The sequence below is a fragment of the Dryas octopetala genome, chromosome 3 (genome assembly GCF_963921425.1).
Source record: "Dryas octopetala chromosome 3, drDryOcto1.1, whole genome shotgun sequence".
In the NCBI taxonomy this organism is placed as follows: Eukaryota; Viridiplantae; Streptophyta; class Magnoliopsida; order Rosales; family Rosaceae; genus Dryas; species Dryas octopetala.
This window is the reverse complement of record NC_141368.1, coordinates 6,362,377-6,381,473: the sequence shown is the minus strand read 5'-3', so window position 1 is coordinate 6,381,473 and position 19,097 is coordinate 6,362,377. Positions and strand designations below refer to the sequence as shown.

The 19,097-nt window shown below is 36.6% G+C and overlaps 6 protein-coding genes across 7 annotated transcripts; 4 read left to right on the top strand and 2 right to left on the bottom strand.

Moving 5' to 3' along the window:
* The first annotated feature begins 34 nt into the window (after nucleotides 1-34).
* LOC147290177 (uncharacterized) lies at nucleotides 35-1,801 on the top strand. The gene is made up of 3 exons (XM_086237875.1): nucleotides 35-229; nucleotides 428-770; nucleotides 1,591-1,801. Exons 1-3 carry the CDS (start codon nucleotides 72-74, stop codon nucleotides 1,660-1,662), a joined length of 573 nt encoding a protein of 190 aa, XP_086094001.1. The 5' UTR covers nucleotides 35-71; the 3' UTR covers nucleotides 1,663-1,801.
* A 423-nt stretch (nucleotides 1,802-2,224) lies between these two features.
* On the bottom strand, nucleotides 2,225-8,092 carry LOC147290176 (golgi-to-ER traffic-like protein). Of its 2 annotated transcripts, none has more exons than XM_086235143.1 (12): nucleotides 7,944-8,092; nucleotides 7,208-7,287; nucleotides 6,891-6,969; nucleotides 6,356-6,437; nucleotides 5,962-6,112; nucleotides 5,711-5,801; nucleotides 5,142-5,225; nucleotides 4,604-4,650; nucleotides 3,555-3,683; nucleotides 3,024-3,108; nucleotides 2,713-2,799; nucleotides 2,225-2,477 (listed from the first exon to the last, which is right to left on the bottom strand). In XM_086235143.1, the coding sequence occupies exons 1-12, from the start codon at nucleotides 7,989-7,991 to the stop codon at nucleotides 2,457-2,459; spliced, it is 984 nt and encodes a 327-aa protein (XP_086091269.1). In that variant the 5' UTR covers nucleotides 7,992-8,092; the 3' UTR covers nucleotides 2,225-2,456. The 2 variants fall into 2 exon arrangements, with proteins under 2 accessions (XP_086091269.1, XP_086091270.1); XM_086235144.1 differs by having other exon boundaries at nucleotides 2,225-2,474.
* An 89-nt stretch (nucleotides 8,093-8,181) lies between these two features.
* Nucleotides 8,182-10,091, top strand: LOC147290175 (complex 1 protein, LYR family protein). Its single transcript, XM_086235145.1, has 3 exons — nucleotides 8,182-8,308; nucleotides 8,906-9,172; nucleotides 9,678-10,091. The coding sequence occupies exons 2-3, from the start codon at nucleotides 8,954-8,956 to the stop codon at nucleotides 9,789-9,791; spliced, it is 333 nt and encodes a 110-aa protein (XP_086091271.1). The 5' UTR covers nucleotides 8,182-8,308; nucleotides 8,906-8,953; the 3' UTR covers nucleotides 9,792-10,091.
* Nucleotides 10,092-10,579: 488 nt separating this feature from the next.
* LOC147290174 (Low temperature and salt responsive protein family) lies at nucleotides 10,580-11,324 on the top strand. The gene is made up of 2 exons (XM_086235146.1): nucleotides 10,580-10,751; nucleotides 10,849-11,324. Exons 1-2 carry the CDS (start codon nucleotides 10,671-10,673, stop codon nucleotides 10,930-10,932), a joined length of 165 nt encoding a protein of 54 aa, XP_086091272.1. The 5' UTR covers nucleotides 10,580-10,670; the 3' UTR covers nucleotides 10,933-11,324.
* A 1,747-nt stretch (nucleotides 11,325-13,071) lies between these two features.
* Nucleotides 13,072-14,997, top strand: LOC147290173 (small ribosomal subunit protein uS12). The gene is made up of 4 exons (XM_086236919.1): nucleotides 13,072-13,161; nucleotides 14,190-14,345; nucleotides 14,452-14,578; nucleotides 14,669-14,997. Exons 1-4 carry the CDS (start codon nucleotides 13,157-13,159, stop codon nucleotides 14,807-14,809), a joined length of 429 nt encoding a protein of 142 aa, XP_086093045.1. The 5' UTR covers nucleotides 13,072-13,156; the 3' UTR covers nucleotides 14,810-14,997.
* Nucleotides 14,998-15,514: 517 nt separating this feature from the next.
* Nucleotides 15,515-18,711, bottom strand: LOC147290172 (uncharacterized). The gene is made up of 9 exons (XM_086235142.1): nucleotides 18,669-18,711; nucleotides 18,176-18,304; nucleotides 17,882-18,079; nucleotides 17,529-17,789; nucleotides 17,400-17,434; nucleotides 17,224-17,316; nucleotides 16,943-17,096; nucleotides 16,218-16,858; nucleotides 15,515-16,088 (listed from the first exon to the last, which is right to left on the bottom strand). The coding sequence occupies exons 1-9, from the start codon at nucleotides 18,709-18,711 to the stop codon at nucleotides 15,573-15,575; spliced, it is 2,070 nt and encodes a 689-aa protein (XP_086091268.1). The 3' UTR covers nucleotides 15,515-15,572.
* Between the last annotated feature and the right edge of the window lie 386 nt (nucleotides 18,712-19,097).

Genomic DNA, 19,097 nt, shown 5'->3' with positions numbered 1-19,097 from the left:
CCATTATACCCTTTTCTTATCCGTCGTAGAAATTAGAAGGTAGAGAGTTGTTTGTGGATGAAAAAAGAGAGATGGAAATCTCCGGCGAGTCAAAGCTGGTGAAGCTGAAGCCCATCGAAGCCACTCCGGAGACCTTCGAAGAGTACGGTCAGGTCGTCGAGGCCTCGCCGGACGGCGAGGAATTCGGTGCTGGTGATGCTCAGTTAGACCTTAGCCGCGGAGTTCCAAGGTTATTGGTAGTTGGATTTTAATGTTAAAAGGCCGCAGATTAGATTCATGCTAATTGGGTTTTAATGAAACAGATTACCATTGAACAATTTTGTGATGTGGGTTTTGGTTGGTTTTTTTATTTTTCAACATTAGAGAGAGAAACACCATTAAACTAAGTAAGAGATAGTTTGTGTATGCATGTTTTATTGACATGCAGGTTCTACCTTATGCATCTTCAAGATAGGCCGCTCAAGTTTTCCAAGATCACACACCATGCGAGCGTGACGCAGTGCCTTGGCTCAGTTGGTGGCCATGTTTGGTACCTTGGAGTGGCCAAGCCTTCCATTGTGGACACACAAACACTTGAAAGCAACAAGGATCATAATGTGGTGCAGTCACGCTGTGGTCATTTCTACGTGCCTCCTGCTGTTTCGGGTGTCTGTGTTTTCAAGATTACAGGTCCCAAGTTCCTCAAGCTGAAGCATGGGACATGGCATGCCGGGCCTTTGTTCAGGGCAGACACTATGGACTTCTACAATTTGGAGCTCAGCAATACCAATGTGAGTTTATGCCTTTCCTCTACTCTTTCAACTAAGTCTCAACTTAATGCTGCATTTGCAAAGATACAATTGGGCATACAATGAGCTTTCTAAGACTATTCGCAATGTTTGTTCAATAGTTTAATTTTTTTAACTATTTTGACATCTATTGAACTAAATTACAGTTTTACTTGCAATGGTATAGTTCAATAGCTATATCTTTTTAAATGTCACTCGCTTATTGGTCTTCTCTTTTTTTGTTTTCTTCTGTAAACCCATGTGACATGTGGAGTAATTGTCTGGTATTATTGCAATTCATACGAGGGTGCTATTCATGCACCTCTATTGCAATTGCATCAATTGCAATGAACTAAACTACACCACTCAAGTGAATTTTAATCCATTAGTCCAATTTCAATTTCATGCAATAAAATTGCATTGAACATCACCATTGCGAATGTTCTAAAGCAGACATCTTTGATTTCAAAACCGAAACCCAAGCATAGACTTTGGTTCGGTCCGTAAAATTACAGATATCCGCTTTAGAAGCTGCATCTACATTTTTATGCGAACTCACTTTTGTTTCGGGTGTTTAGTATTAAAGACTGACTGATTAATAAACTGAATCATCCACAGTTACTCAAGCCAGAGTATGTGTATATGGGTATAGTTTAATGGAGTTGGTCGTTTTATAGTTGTAAAACCTGAAATAGAACCCAACTTAGACTGCTCTGCTTTACTCACAGAGTGCCTTCTGAGATCACCTTAAGAAGATTTTCTGCATCAAAATGCCTTCTGCACATTTTAAAGGTGAAAATGACATTACCATTTTTCATTGTAGGTGGTTGATCACACATCACACGACTTCGCGAAGAAAAATAGAGTGGAGTTCTTGATCGACGAGCAACTGTGATTCTGTGCTTCTGATTTCAACTTCTGAACTTGTTTCAGATATTGTGTATCTTAAATAAATACCAACTACTTATAAATTTATAATGCAAAGGAATATTATTGGGAGCCATTAGTCAAAATGAATTTCTTCCTTACCATAAGCACCATGTACATCATGTGCTTACTTTCATAATAAGGTCTTGACCTGTTATGATCTGGGTTGTCTAAAGATTATAACATGTCTCATATTACATCATGATCAACTATAATTAACATGTCTATTTATAACAAAATGTTAATCATGATTAATACGTGTGACGCTTGGTACATGATAAACAATACATTATGATTCATGGTGTTGAGCAAAATTGCACTCATTTTATAATGTTTGTGGTGATGTACTTGCTCATTGTGCTTGACCATAAAATTTTGGCTTGTCCTAGCGCACGAGGGGACAACAGGCAAAGCCCTACCATATATGCCAGGGCACTGTCCATTTCCAAATTCTTGAGCCATTCTAGAGAAATTTTTCAGATTTGTACGGAATATAATGATGACAGGCAAGAATTCATACAATTGAAATATACAGATGAAAAAACAATAATTTCATTATAAACTTTTATTAATGGTACAAACACAAAAGAATCTGTATCTCCCTAGTTGAAGACAAAATATATCTTACACCATTAACAAACACTCGATAAAAAAATGCTTCTAGATAGTCAAGTATATAAATACTCCCTTTCAACGACACAATAACAATAGGTATTGATCAATTTGCCAAGGGTAGCAACAGCTTGAAATTCCATCACATAACTATTCACTTCCCATCATCTGCTGCATAAGAAGATAGATCCATATTCCAAATAAGATAGTTGCTCGATTATTTCAAGAAGCATTCACTATTTTTCATGGATCATAGTCTTCTTGACGAGTGTAGTATACTTTAATATTTTGTGGATTATAGTATTCCATCCTTTAGAGTTTTCAAAGTTGACAAAACAAATTAGTAACCATTCACAAGATTTCAAGCATAGCATAGACAAAATTACTGTGGGCAAAGCATAAGCACCTTGAAGATCTCCCCGAACATCCCCATCCCTTGCAGAGGATTTCTGCGCCGTACTCCATAAAACTTCTCTGCAATTTCATCTAGCAACTAAACCATAACTTTTCTATTAGTATATCCACTTGCAGAAAAGTTACCTTAAGCCAAAGAGGGAGATACTGAAAATAGCTTAAGGCTGGTGAACATACACCAGCAGTTACTTTTGGTTTTGTATAGCGATAATATAGGGTAAAAATGACCTAATGAGAGAGACAAGTAACATAAATCAAGGAAAAAGTTGTCAAATGTTATGACACGCTGCAAAAAAAACATACCTCATTAAATGTAGGCTCTCTGTCTATGCTTGATTTGTAATTCACTCTCAACATATTAAAAAGAGGAAAAGCATCTCTCAGCAACCTGGAATGAGAACAATATATTTAGAACAATTCAACAATCTTTGATCCTCATACTAAAGAAACCAATAATCAGTGTTCCTTCTTTTTCATGATCTCATTAAATCTTAATGACCTGTCAGGATTTTGATTAGTGATTTCTTGATGCATATTTCCACTAACTTGAGTCTTTAGCATTTAAAATGCCCAAGTCTCCGAAATTCCCTCTTGGGAATATTTGCTTTCTACTTTTTATGAGGGAAGTGGTTGATGGCTTGATGCAATATTGATTTCCTCTTTAAATGAGCAAAATGGAAGCAAAGGAACAGTTCATTTCATTTTCTTTTACTATACATATTAAGACTGGTGCGAAGGGCAACTCCTCCAGCTAGCATTAATGGCACAAATCTATCTCTATAGATGGGATAAAGATTGTTGAACTGATAAAAAGGGGAAATTGAACCAACATACGTTTGCAAAAGAAAATTGATGAATTGGATCAAATCTGATTGGGGAAAGTCAAGTTTCTTAGATTCCACTTGCTTCTTTATCTCATCCATGAGAACATTGGCATCTCTCAGGTTACCTGAAGACAAATACCTACAAGAAAAAGACACAAAAATGAGGACCACAGGGGAACATGGATTAGCTGGAAAAGCAATGGATATTGTTCAACCTCAGAACAACAGCAGTACATAAACATGAAAAAAAAAAAAAAAAAAGTAGTTAAATGCTTACATTCATCGAGGATCTACCAATTTTGATTCTTTTTTTTTTTTCTGTGTGTGTATAGTTTAGAAGGGTTTTAGCAGATAAACAAGTAAGCAAAGTACAGGAGGCAGTGATGCATTGAGGAAATTGAGGGAACTAATGTTGTGTGAAACTCAAATACGTAGAATGTGTCTGTGTTTCAATGAAAACTTGAGAGAGCTCCAGGTAATTATCTGAATAATTCAACGTGCATCCATTTGAAAACCTCAGTAGGTGGGTGCAAGGAGTCATAGTTCCCCAGAAACTGCCATAAACAGCAGCTTGGAGAGTTCACATGACCCCATTCTAAAAGGAGAAACTGTGAATTTTTTTTAATTGCAATATTTTTTTATAAAATTCACCAAGTTTTCTAAGCTACCTTAAAAATTTTAAAGAGGAACTTAATTTCCCGCTTTAGATTGTACTCAATTTTTACGTCAAATTCAATCAGATCATTGCATAAGACAATCCCATAATGGCATCTAAGTGTTCAATAGCTTAGATTTCAAAGAAGGGCGTGTTTATTTAAACCTAACATACGGTGCTGAAAAGAGCGGACACTTCAGAACCATACAATAGGTACATTTTAACAGTTCAAACAACACAGAATAGGAGTTAAAATTATTGCACTCACCGTGGAGTTCAGAATTGAAGCTAAACTAAAATTTACTTAAGTAAACCCATGATCCAGATTGGGTGTCCAATGATCAACAATGATGGGAACCAAACAGTAAATTCTAAACAAGTATGCAGTTGCAAAGCGTTCTTACATTAAAATCGCCCGTGCAATGGCCAAATCATCTTCCCCTGGATAACACTGCATGGTGAAGAAATATGAACCCTTAAAAACTTTCCAACAAAAAGGTGTGAATATAGCAAGACTGCTGCAGACAGGACTAAGTACAACAATCCAATAGCTAGGTTGTGCTATAGTAAAGACATATGTTGGGTTTTATTATAGATTACACTTGTGTATCCATATTTGGATGAGAGAAGACCTTCCCAAAAGTAAATCTAAATATCATATTCATTCTCCAACAACTGAAAAAGACATACCAAATTGAAACCTACTACAGCTTTCAACAAATAATATTCACAGAAAACAGAACCTGATAACAGAAAAACCTTACCAAATTTAAACCTACTACAAAGTAATCTGTTGAATAAATAATATTCATGGAACGGAGACAATGACACAGAACCTTGTAACCTTATATCTACATCACACGATGCTAATTATGATTTAGTTCACCTCATAGCATATCCATTTACTGAACTCATGAAAATGAATATGGGAGAAAGGGCTACCTTGCCCATAAAGTTTACTAAAGTAGCAGCAAACTCTTTTGGGTTGTTTCCTCTGACAAAATGTTGTGATACTCTAACCATGTCCTGCAAAACAGTCAAGCAGGATATTGGTGTTCACTCTGCACTCATCATATGAGCCAGAAGTACTCAATGCATAAAATGGACTTTTTGGTTCCATGTTCCAAATGAAAGTACATTAGAATAAATTAATACAATAATTGAACAGCATGAAAGACCTATGGAAAACGAAATGATTCCAACATCTCTTCCAAAACATTTTTAACTGCAAAAAGTGCTCCAGAATGAAACCTTGGAGACGATGATAAAATCACCAAAATTACAGGAAAGAAACTTAATATAAATAATGATCTCTTGGGCCAAAAACAAGTAGGTCCATATTCCATCTGACCTTACCAGCGATGAATAAGCAATTATTAGTGAAAAGTGGACTTTCCTAAAATCTAGACATGGAGACAATGCTTGAGATGTATGCACTTGCAAGATACAAATGAAGATTATATATATATATATCACAGCTCCAAGTATATATGTATTCAGCTACTACCTACCACCTCAGGAGATTCAAAATACATGTAGTCAGCTAGCATAACATGTATTTCCGGAGCCCCACTCCTTGGTGCTCCAAACTCTGCAGACCACCTGAAAAGAGAGAGTCAGGAATGCATTTGCAGTACTTAACAACACGCTAGATCTGAGTGAGAAATTAATATCTTAACTCCCGTATAACAGACCAAATTAAACATAACTATGAAATCTTTCTCAAAATCAGGAAAAAGGAAAAAAGTGGCCAATGTCTCACTTAATAGCAGCTTTTAGGAATGATGAGCAGCCTTCAACACATGTTTTTGCCACCCCAAGCGTTTCAGAAAGTTGTTCCATGTCATCTGAATCCCCTAACTGTTGAGGAAAGGGTATCTGAGGAAATTCTTTATAAATTTTCCTGACACGAACTAACAAAAGAATTTTGTCATAATCACGAAAAAACAGAAGCATCATAATATCAAAAACACCAAAGTACCACAAATGGCCATGAGAACATGTGAATCAAATACAATTTCTATTTACCAGAACACCGAAACAAATAGCATGTACTAAAAGAACCAATTGACCAGAACCAACCACAAGAAAGCTAAGAACAAGCAGAGAGAAAATCAATCAAGTATTCAATTCTATATCATAAGGTAACAACTGACCAAGGGTTTCATCGTCACAAGGGAATCTTCCTTTGACAAGTGTATCCACAAACAAAGCAGCTAATTCTGCCCCACAAGTAACCTGAATTTTTTAAAAAATATACAGCATCAATAATATGGATTTGATATATGAAATTTCATGATATATCTTCAGCATGTAGATTTCATAAAGCCTCATCATATTTTATGTGGAAAAGGGGGAAACAGCTTTAGCCTACGTTTTCATGTGTATGTGAGTGCATAATTCAAAAAATAAGAAGAAATTTTCTAAACAAATGTGACATTTAAGACGCAGGCATTAGTATCCAGACAGTCCTAAATTTGAATCGTAGAAGATTGGCTTAAATTGTAGGCTATTCAAAATAAAAATATTTTGGGTGGCACCCCCATGGTACCTTTACTAAAGATTTAATTAATTACAACAAAACTCAAGATTCACATATCCTAGGCCATAGCCCCTATGTCCAAATCATGTAAAGTTCAACTAAAGGTATGAAAGTTCTGATGTCTACAAGCAGAACCATGAGAGTATGACCTGCCCATGTTTCAATTGGATGATTGCACCCGACTGAAGGATATCCAAAGCCTCAGAATACCTCTGAGCAGACACATATCTGCATTAAAGCAAGCATATTTTATCAACATGCATACCAAATACAATGAACTTTAAGGAAGACAAAGCAAGAAAGGGAGGTTTCTCAACAGCTTTGCTGACAGTTCAGTACAATAGCCACCCAAATAAGAGATACACAATTTAAGAAGAAATTATTAACCGTATAAAAGTTATCTGTTTCACATGAGATATATTTGCCTTGAATAAAGTAAAACAAATCAAGAGGATATTGCTTGTACCTTGCACTAATAGACTTGTACATTTGCTGAGCTCCATAGTAATTACCTTCCACTACAACTTTCTCTAATTTCTCAATATTCTGCATTAAAAACAAAAAGCAATTAGAAATCATGCTTCCTAATCCACTGAAACCAAACAGAATGAAACCCATCACAAGTGAAAGTCTACCGCCCTTGTAGTAGCATCATAACAAATCTCAATTAACTCTTTTCTGTGACTTGTTATATTTAAACTAAATATTGAATTTCATTGGATACCCACATAAGTTATATGAGAATCATCGTTTAATCCGAATCTAAACAATCAAAGTTAGGCTGCATTTGTTGCTTTAAAATGTAGGAAATTTAAAGCGAAGACATTTATAAAATCTTAACTTTTTCTCAAGTTTTACAACAAAAATATCAAAATGGCAAGCACCTCCTTTTCCCTAGAAACCAAACTCAGATTGTAATCAGCAAATATACAAACACTATGCATATTCCAAATCAAACAAAATGGAAAATTGCGGATCAATTCTATCCCAATTTTCAAAAAGTAGGTAAAAGGATGAATCAGAATCTCGAATCTGAGAAATTTCATCAATTCTCAGAAACCCCCCAACACAATTTGCTAAATCAAAAGTTACTGAAATTTTGGAAACAAAGACAAGAAGAGTAAACGTGAAAAAAGATTCAATCTTTTTCCTTAATTTCTGGAGAGAACGAGTATTGAAGACACGATTTCGAGCTCGCTTACCTCTTGAGCTGGAGGTAGTGTGCCTCTCTTGGGTCTCTCCCGCGACATGGCTTCGTTTCTGAGATTATGTCGAGTTCAAACAGAGAGATTGACAGATTGTAGTTGGTGAACTTGACACACTGAATAGACCCAATACAAATCGGGGCGGTAAGTGCCCATGCCCGTTTTCCCGGCCCATTCGGGCGGGTCGGATAAACTAATGGGTTAATATTTATATATGGCCATATCATCATATGGGTATCTAAAATTGTCTATTCAGGACCCGATATCACACTCCTTACCGAAAGGGCCAAACTTGCCCAGACCGACCCTGCCACAACCAGAGTCCTCTCCAGTCTTCAAATTGTCGCCGGCTTCCTCCACTGGTAAGTGGCTTCTGGGTTTTTCTTTTTGAGTTGTAGCTTCACGTTTTTTGCTAGTTGAGTGTGGTTATGGTATTGTACGCATTATGAATGTGAAAATTCCTGACTGAAAGGAATGTGTTTGTAAGATAGTTGATGGTTCTTTTCATTACTGTGTCTTTGGCTTAAATTGGTGAAGTGGGTGAAATTATTTGCTAGCTTTAGTTTAATTGGTGCCACTTATTTTTCTTTTGCATGATTCATTTTACTTCAACTTTTGGATTCTGTCAAGTTTCATGCTCATTTCCTTTCCACCCAAAACCCCTCTTTCCCGATCAAGCTCTTAATCTCATATAAATACAATATGAACTGTTCTAGTTGTATTTGACTTGCCTGTTATGTAAATAGTTGCTTGTTACTTCTGTAGCTTGAGTATTTTATTGGCATAGAACTTTAAGCAATATTCTTGTGAATCTGTACTTTTTTTTTTTATTGACCTTGTTCAATTCTTACCGTCTTTCCCTTATGAATAACTGAATAAGTTTCAAAATATATGTTTTTGTCATGGAGTCTGCAACATTTGCTGCTGATTATGCTTTAAACATTCAATTCCTGATGCAGGGTGGAGAAATAGAAAAGATAGTATAAGCTTTGAGACAAAGGTTGGAAATGAGTGCTGAAGCTTTGCAAGTTGCTAAGGTGTACCGCCACCTTCTCAAAGCTGTCAAGAAACACGTTGCCAAAGAAGACAAGAATAGGCATTTCAAAGAATACGTAACTGAAGAATTTAGGAAGAACTGCAAACTGTCAGATTTATCTTCCATCCAGCAGAAGATTAAGCTTGCCCATGACTACACTTTTCTTCTTAACAGTGTGCAACATCACAAGGTACTTACTTCTGTCATTCATTGCTCTAACCAAAGCCTTTACTTTTTTCTGTTTTCAAGTTGTAAGGTGTCTGTGTTGTTTCATTAAATTGGTTTGCTTGCTTGCTCTGTCCAATATTTGTACTCACAGTGTTAACAGATACTGACTGATTTTTTTTCAATTAAACCCAGATCATATTCATGTATTAGAGTCTCCCATTTACCATAATACAGAAATATGATCTGGGTTTTTAGTAAAAAGCATGAAAAATCTAAATTCTCTACATACCAGGGAAAAAGCCTGCATGAAATATTCGTAAACTAATCAAATATCATTGGAGGAATATCAAAAGCTGTTAGCTACATTTGATGATGGTGTAAATAACTTTTCCCAGGAATCTCATCCAGGCTGAGTATGCAACTTTTCTTACTTGCATCTTTCTGTTCCAATAACTTTTGTTATCCAAGAAATTATAGCTACATTTTATTCCCCATCAGGCCTCTAATTTTGTATAACGGTTGTGCAGGACCTATTGTTCTCTTACAACATAGCTGTGGATAGATCAGATGAGATGAAAAGAGTGCTTGGAAAATCGGCTGCAAGTGTGGGTCTTCAACTTCCTGAGGTTTATCAGCATTGATATTTGGTTGGGTATAATATGCTCCTTCCTACTTTGGCAGAGAAATTATGCCTCCCAGTTAAGAATTTTAGTTGTTTGCTGCCAACAATTGGAACAAAGAATTTGTTTGACTGATTATCTATTCTGACAAAAATAAGTTCAGCAGCAGCAGCTGAATTGATAAGTTGTACTTTTTTTTCCCCGAGCCCCTACTCTTGGTAGTTATGGATATATTGATCTTGTTGCTAAAAGGAATGACGTTTCCAAAATGTTGTACTTTGACACTTACCAGTTACCATGAGCTCATGCTTATCCTGAACATATTATTTGAAGTGCAGGCGCTAATTGATCCTTAATATATACAAAGTTTAAGAATGTGCAGGTTAATTTTCCAAGTTATGGTTTTACTGGCAAGTCTGCAAATAACTGGAATTTTGTACAGCAAGTTTGTCACACCCTACTGTGTACTGTACCAAAAGGATCGTAGCTTTCATTCTTATCTTATCTGCTTGTACAGTCCTTCATAAAATTGAAATCAGGGTACCATATTATTCAAATCATTTAATACTATGTGGATTATCATGGACTTTTAGGTTCAACTGCCAGCAATGGTGTGAGCAAAAAAAATCATATTCCTCAAGGCTATGTCGGCTAACTTGACTTGGATAAAATAATAAAATATTCATGGAAAACCCAGCAACACGGTGTGAACCTCACACGTGTCAATCCCCTACCCCACGTGGCACCAAGACCTTAGACTGTGACACCTATGCCTAACTGAATTTGGCCCTCTGCTTCTCTTATATCTCCTACACTCTCTCTTTCACTGAGCTAAATCTTATTAAGTCCGCATTACCCTCACCTCAAGCACAAAACCCTCCTCCAACTTCAGCAGTCATCATGGGTACAGAAACTTTCCTAGAAGTGATATTGGCGATTTTCCTCCCACCTGTTGGGGTCTTCCTTCGTTATGGCTGTGGAGTAATTCTTTCTGCCAATTTATTTATTTGTTTTTTTTTTGTTTTTTTTTTTGGGTTTGAAGCTGATTAATTGTTTTATTGTATTGTGGGAAATGCAGGTAGAGTTCTGGATAGATTTGCTGCTGACAGTATTGGGATACATACCAGGAATCATATATGCATTATATGTACTAGTGGGATAGTAGGTGATGAGGTTTTTTTGGGGTTCTGAATGAATAAGGGCAACAACATGTGTGGATTTGTTCAGTTTGGTCGTTGTCTCTGTGACATGTAATCCAGGATTTCACATCAGTTTCCTTCCTTTTCCTTGTACATGTTAATGTGACCATTTCAGTGCTGTCATGTTTTCTGTCAAATCTCATGCTGTGTTTAGAGTTGAAATAATGTATTTAAGTTCTGTTTGGCAAATGATCTGCAGTTATGGAGGCAACCCATCATCAAACTTGTTGAATTGCTTTAAACTAGGGATCTATGTAAGTTTTTGGTATGGGTATTTTCTCTGAGAAAGTGTTATAAGAAATGTCTGTTGTGACAGATTTCAAGATGAATAGTTGATTAACTTGATTTCAAGTTTAATACCATTGTCAAATGAACACTTCAATTCAAGCGTCAAGCCTTAAAATCATACATGAAAAGGAAATGACAGTTTCATACCTATTAAGCTCATACTACCAAGTTAGACCCAAAAGGAAAAACAAAAACAAAAAGAAAACAAACTCATACTACTTGGCAGGAGCAGATATATGCTTTTTGTGGGCTCAACAGCTCACTCAAGTCATCTCTTGCCCATCCTAAATGGCCTTGTATGTATGTTTTTTTGTGGGCTCAAAGCCTCAAACGCGAAACCTTGCTAATGCTGGCATGATTCAGATCTTTACCTCTTTTTACCTTGGAAACTTTCTTTCTTTCAACTCACCGTGTTTAACTTGTTATCGATTAGTTATTGTTTTCCTAATGAGAAGATATTTTAAGTTCGAATTTTATTTTTACATCTTTCGTATGACCCCATAGGAGTGGGATTGGACAATTTTAATCGTAACTTATTTTGAGATGTAAATAGGAGGTTCGACTAAATTAAAATGTAACCAATTTATTTAACTCACATTTAGTGATTCCATGTGTTTGTTGGATGTCATCGATATCATCATATGTTATAACAGGTGAAGCACCAACGTGCCGCATATTTTATGCATGAATAATTTTATAACCAATAATTATAGAATCGTAATTAGAGTTGTGTCATGCAGTGGTGGAACCAAGATTTAAAATTCGGGTAAGCTAAATTTCTAAACAATTTTTTTTTTAGTAAAACAAAATTTAGGCTGAAAGACATTTTTGGTCCATGTACTATGACTGAGTCGTACTTTGGTTCCCGTCATTTCAATTTGTTTTTTTTAAAGACTATGTTGCAATCAAGTCTAAGTCATTAAAATCGAGAAGAAAAATGTTGACGTGGCACCACCTGATTGGCTCTGAAGTAGATAATTTTGACAGCTTAGACCTAATTGTAACATTAATGAAATCACGATTTTTTAAAAATACAAATTAAAATTACGGGGATCAAAGTGCGACTCAACTATAGTACAGAGACTAAAAACATCTTTTGGCCAAATATTTATATAGAACTTGAAAAAAAAAAAAAACCATGAAGATCATGAAGGTATTAGGCTAATGGGCTAATGAAAAGTGATTATTGATTGTATTGGGCTCATAATTTTATTTCTATTTTCTTTAACTTTATCCTTTTAATGAGTTGGGCTTCTATAGCACAGCGAGTCATACACCTAGTTCTGCCACTAGTGTCATGGCATGAACATATATGATCCTGATGTTATAATGCATATTTTTATTTTTTGGCCACTGATATAATGCATATTTAGTCACTCAATATGTGTGTATAACTGAATTACGCGATATTGTAATTGTGAAATGCCTAAAATATGTTCGACAAAAAAAAAAAAACCAAAAAAGCCTACAATATGTGAAACACCGTGATATTATTCATTTGAAAGTATCTAACGATATAATTTGATCTTGCAATAACTTTCATCAATTGATATTCTGTGAACTTATTTTATTTGTAACTCATTACTTTGTGTCTTTGTCCATCTTTATTTTCCAACATTTTCCTATTGTAAAATAAAATAAAATTGAAAGAAACGAATTCTAGGCCGTTGATCTAAGCCTTACTTTTTCCAGGACAGATTCGTAATTTTGAGGTAAAACGACGCCGTTCGAGCCAAACCAACTAACCAAGCACCCCAAAAGAAAACAAAGCTATAAATAAGCTCCCCCGCTCTAAATTTAGGGTTAGGGATTTCAGCAGCCGGCACCTTCCAAGGCTTCCATACGCTCAGTGTTCTCAGTACCTTTGCTGCAGTCCAGGAACCTCTCATCTCAGCCACCATGGGGTAACTAATTTTTTCTCTTCACAATATTTTCTCGAGAATCTTTCTACAATCTCATTGTTTTTGTAAAGTCCGTCGTAGTTTTTGTTTTACTGTGTCTAAGTGTAGTAGCTCAGATCTGGTGTATGGATGTTTCTCAAGCTTGATAAAAATCAATTTTTTGAAACCATTTCCATTTGGGTTTCATGTTGTCGCAATGAGTAGTTTTCGGTTTTTTTTTTTTCAAAAGATTATATTTTTGGTTACCTAGAAAGCATTTAAAGGAAAATAAAATGAATTGTATTCCCAAAAGAGATGCATAGCTTAGTTACTCCGTTGAATAACAGAATGAAAAATTAAGGTGAAAATTGAAATATGAAGATGCTCCTTTGGACTCTGTTATGGATTATATGAGCTAAACTCAAGCTTAGACAAGGCTTAATGTTTGATTTTATTGGACAAGGACATTAATGCATGTTTATGTATGGTGTCTGTAATAGGAATAACATATGAACAAAGCTTAACGTATAAAAAGTATATGTTTTATGCCTCATTCCCTTATGAGTAAGATTCAAGCAACATTGAACTACTTAAGGTTTCCATGTAGCATAGCTTCATGACTTATGTGAAGAAACCTTGTTGGCAGGTGATATGATGTAGGAACAGTATCATGAGTGATTGAGTATGATTAAAGTATGTTGTATGAGTGAATTGAATTTTCAGAGGGTATCAAAAAACATAATAATTTTAAGCGGGTGTCAATGATATGCCAAGAATGGATGTACAATTTGATTGATGAAACAGGCCTGAGAGGTGGCTAGGTAATTATGCATGAGCTAAACTTTTACTTGATTGGGTTTTCTGAATACAAGACAAGCTGGTGTATGCCTTGTCTCTCCAAGTGATTGCCATTAAATTATTTATTTGAGTGATGCCTCTTGTTTCCATTCAATTTCACTGATGCAGGATATTACTCCTGATGCCTTTAGATTGAATTACAGTTTCTGCCTTTAGATTGATTTTGACATAAAGAGATTGTGAGTGTCATGCAGGAAGACACGTGGAATGGGAGCTGCTCGTAAGCTGAAGAACCACCGCAGGAGGCAGAGGTGGGCTGACAAGTCCTATAAGAAGTCCCACCTTGGGAATGAATGGAAAAAGCCATTTGCTGGATCATCTCATGCTAAAGGCATTGTCCTAGAGAAGATGTGAGATTATTATCCCTCTCTCTCTCTCTTAGATTATCGGATATTATCGGTGATGCTAATTTTAGTTCTAACTTGAATTGTCACTAATTGTGAACTGTTGATGCAGTGGTATTGAGGCTAAGCAGCCTAACTCGGCTATTAGAAAGTGTGCTCGTGTACAGCTGATCAAAAATGGGAAGAAGATTGCTGCTTTTGTACCTAATGATGGTTGCTTAAACTACATCGAGGAAAATGTAAGTTTCATGGTGGTTAGAGTTAAAAAAAAATTAAGATTGCTGCTTTATTTTCGTAGCTTAATGATATATGTGGTGTGGTTGGTGTAGGATGAGGTGTTGATTGCTGGATTTGGACGTAAGGGACATGCTGTGGGAGATATTCCCGGAGTCAGGTTCAAGGTTGTGAAGGTATCTGGTGTCTCTCTGTTGGCTCTCTTCAAGGAGAAAAAGGAAAAGCCAAGGTCTTAGGCTTATTGAGGGGGCTCAGTCTTCTGTCATGTCGTAGCTTTGTTTTTCATTTAGATGATAGTTGTTTCAACTTATCAGTGAGAGATTTTGGTGAGAAACAGTTTCTACTATCCAAATCTGGGTCTATTCAAGGAAGACAAAATTTTGGAAATGTAGGATTATCAAAGTTTAATTGGTATTTTTCTATATGTTGTGTTGTTGGTATGCTTTGTGATCTCAATGTTTGCATTATCATGATTCTCTGGTAAATAACTTGTCCATTGTCTCAAGGAGATGGCTCAAGCCCAGCCTAAAGGATTTTCGGACTGGGTTGGGCCGGCCCAAATTTCGGGCCAAATTGGATTTCGGGCCCCATGAGCCGGGCGGGCTTCGGGTGGGCTTTGGGCCTTGGGCCTTGGGCTTTTTGGAGAGGCCTAGGTGAGATGAGAAGGCCTTGATCGTACTTCACATTCCTAAATCAAACCCTCTTAAAGATTCTTTCTCGTTTTATCCTCAAATTATTTTTTTCATACTAATAAAAAGAATTATTTTTTTTAGCTCGAAACAGTTTATTTCTAAATGCCTAACGGGAGCTTTCATGCCTTACCAAGTTATCAACTTACCAATAAATGGAATCTTTGTCAGCCGTGCCCTTCATAATCACAATCCTAGTTTTAAGAGAGAATAAACTGTCGCAATATCTTTAGACAATTGTAATTTTGTTTATAAATGGGTTTTAAGCCTAAGGAGAATAAGCGTTCTCAGCATCTGGTTGATGCCAAATTTAGGCATGAAAAACAGTCTTGCCTGCTTTGATCTCCATCACAACATTACAGCCAAGATCAATGGCACCAACATGTTTAGTTAAACCATCAATTTGGTCCTCGAGGTAATATCCATTATCGCTGTCATTATTTTGAGGGCTGCACAGGTTATTTTCAGGACATCGCACGTTGGGCTGTTGATTCTCTTTGGTAGGTTGCTTGGTCACCCTCTTGAGGACCTTCCTCACATTCTTTGTGTCCATGCTATTCTTTACTAGTCCAATGCCTGGTTCTGCAGAATCATGCCCCTTCATGGCAGGCTCATTGAGGGAAGCATTTTGTACTTCAATATGTGATGGATACCGAGATGCAAGCTTCATATGCCCTGCCCCATCTAAAGTTCTTGAAGGTTGAAGCTTGCCATATCGATTTGCAGCTCCATTTTGGTTACTTTTGCCAGTTCCACTTCTAAACACTATGCTTTGTGCACCAGAATGGAACTGCATACTGCCACTTGATCGCACCAAATAAATCTCCTGTCAATTGAGGGAATGTTGCACAATTAAGTACTTGCTCAACAGCATATGCCAAAATTGACAACAGTGAACATTAAACTCGTAAACAATCTGCGATAAGTACAGAATGCACAAATCATACAAACTAACCTCGTCAAAAAAGCCAAGCTTGGGTGATGGCACTCGAAGACCTGAGGGCTTGATAGAAGCACTGCTAGGAACAGGGCCAGTTCCCACTGACATCTTTTTATTTGGGAGCCTTGTTTCCTGATTTCTATGTCCAATACACAGTTGGTCATGTGAATGGCTCTCCGGATCTGATGCTTGAGAGGCATCACGCTCAAAAGAAGCCTGTCTGCTGATAGAATCCAGACTCACCTCAGAACCCTTAGATCTTTGATTCACAGAAGTTGATGATGATTCTGAGGACCAGCCATCAAGGCAACTAGCAAGTGATGTATAAGAGGAAGACTTTGGTGTGAACAATAGACAAGGACTTTCCAGTTCATCTTTGTTTGTCTTTGTAGATCTCAAAGGAGTTCTGATGTTAAAACCATTGGCATCCAAATTGACAACTGAGGAATCGATTTTTCTTCTTGAGTTCAATGGAGGTTTACCAGTTGTGTCTTCCGAAGCATTACAGAACCTTTTGTAGGGGGAACAGAAAACTGCAGACTCTTGTGTGGCAGCGGGAGAAACTGATGAAGATGATTTTGGGGATGGTGTAAAACTATGGGTGACACTGCATGAACCTTTCAAGCAAGGTTTCTTAGACACAGTCAAACACTGCCCTGTAAGTAGAGGATATGAACTTTAATTTGAGTTTCAATTCATAATAATGGAAGAAAATTAACATTCTCGGGCTTCCTTCTTACCAGGTGCAGCTTTTGCAGTTCCCATTTTGACATAATTTCCACTCAAAGAAGAAGTCCTTTTGGTTGCATCTGGTGAAGATTGGTTAACCCGACTTGATATCTTTGGAGGTTTAAGAGATGCTGATGGATTGAATTTCCCATTTCCAGCAGCAAGCTTCAATTTTCCAGTAGTAGGTCAGTTAACTCAGTTTTGAATATTAATGCATAGGTGAGTAGTTCATGCATGCAACAATATCAGTAAAACATCAGCTCATTCTACTTGATTAAGAGTTAAGACATGCCTGTTTTTGTGAGGAAACAGAAGCCTCCTTTAAAATCCTCTCCGGTTGATGCACATTAAGACTTCGACTTTGAGACGTTGGCATGGCTTTCATCTGAATTTAAAAAATAGACGTATTCAGTCTGGAAAGACATCAGAAATTTGATGAATGATGATAATGTAATGACAGGAACTTACCCTCATCCGAGAGGAAGCATCTGGTGTCTTTGAAGCTGAATATTATTATAACAAGCATCATGTTTACACAAAGCACATAATATAATAGAAAGCACAGTGATGTTATTACTAGACCAGCAGTATACTTACAGTGGACATTTTGCATGCCTCTTCCTCTTTTCAATTTGAGACTTGAAGTTGTGCCACCGGATAAAGTAGTTGATTTTTGTACAGATGACCTTTCATCTTCAAAAAGTTCAATCTCAAGGCTTGTCAAAGAGGAGCAGCCACTATCTATTGTAGAGATTGACTCAGTAGACCTCCAAACTTCTGCAATCCCAGGAAGTTGATGTGTTTCAAATTTCTTGAATCCTCTATTCACTATAGACAATTCCTCAGGATCCAAAACCCCTGAGCACAAGTAACAACCCGAAAATCTGTAGTGAGAAAAAAATGTTGATAACAGGCACATGTACAATGATTTCCTACCAGATAACACATACCTGCACTAGTGAAAAAGGCATTATCCCAAGCCAAACTTTTTCGAAAATTACACTTGTTAATTCTACTTGTTCTTCTTCTTTCGGATTCCAAAGAATCGGAAGGCAATAGCATTTCTTCCTCACGCCCAAGTATGTTAACTGCATTTCCTGTAATTCGAGAATTTGTAGTCTGAAGCAGCTCCTCGGGTTCCAACACTCCTGAAAAATATGCACCAAATGTAAATTTATGCTGTGAGGAAATAGCAAGAAAGACCCGTAATGTCATATATGTTTGTTGCATCTCATAAAGAACACCTGGACTTGTGAAGAAGGCACTGTCCCAAGCCAAACTGTTGCGTATATTAAACTTGGGCTCAGCATTCTTGGAATCCTGTGGACTCCCAGTGCCAAACAACATAAACCCATCAAGCTTCTCTCTGTTATCTGAATTGGGTTGAAGCACAATTTTGTTTTAGCAACACTACAATGCATGAATATACGTATACATATACATATATATTTATATATAGAACTAAACCAATTGGCATCTTTTACTGAATTCATAAGAATCTTGTTATCAACGATTGCAGACTCATTTAACACCAAGAAATGAAGAAATTCAATCATAATCATCACAGTGTCCGTGTCAGTGAATAACGTCAAGACCAAGAAGTTTCTACAGCCTACTCGGAAATCTAACACCTCATGTGAATTGGTGATTGGTTGCTGGGAAAATCTAGGAAAATGAAAAAGAGATGAATTTGTTGAAAACCCCCTAGAGAGAGAAAGAGAGAGGGAGAGAAAGGACCTGGCAAGCCGCCAAGTTCTTGAAAATCGTCATTGGACGACATAGCTATTGATTTGAAGCTTCTTTCTTTTCTTTTCTTTTTTGGTCGAAGCTTCTTTCTTCAAGTGTCAAGATTTCTCTGTTCTTTGTGTTCTTGAAGAGAGGTGAGAGAGAGAGAGAGAGAGTTTTAGAGGGAAAATTCAAAGTAACAAGTCAAAATTATGTTTTAAAGAATTGATTAAAGACTGATTATTGGAATTTGGAGATACGCAAACAAACTGAAACGGCTGATTTTTAATATTTATTTTTGTGCAAATGGAGCGCTAATTCTGTTGCCAAGTGGCCCCTCTCTTTTATTACGTTTTCATTCAAAAAAAAAAATTTGATTGGCTCCCAGATAATGTTGATTTTTTTCACACAAACTTAAGATTACATTTTTACTTTTGGGTA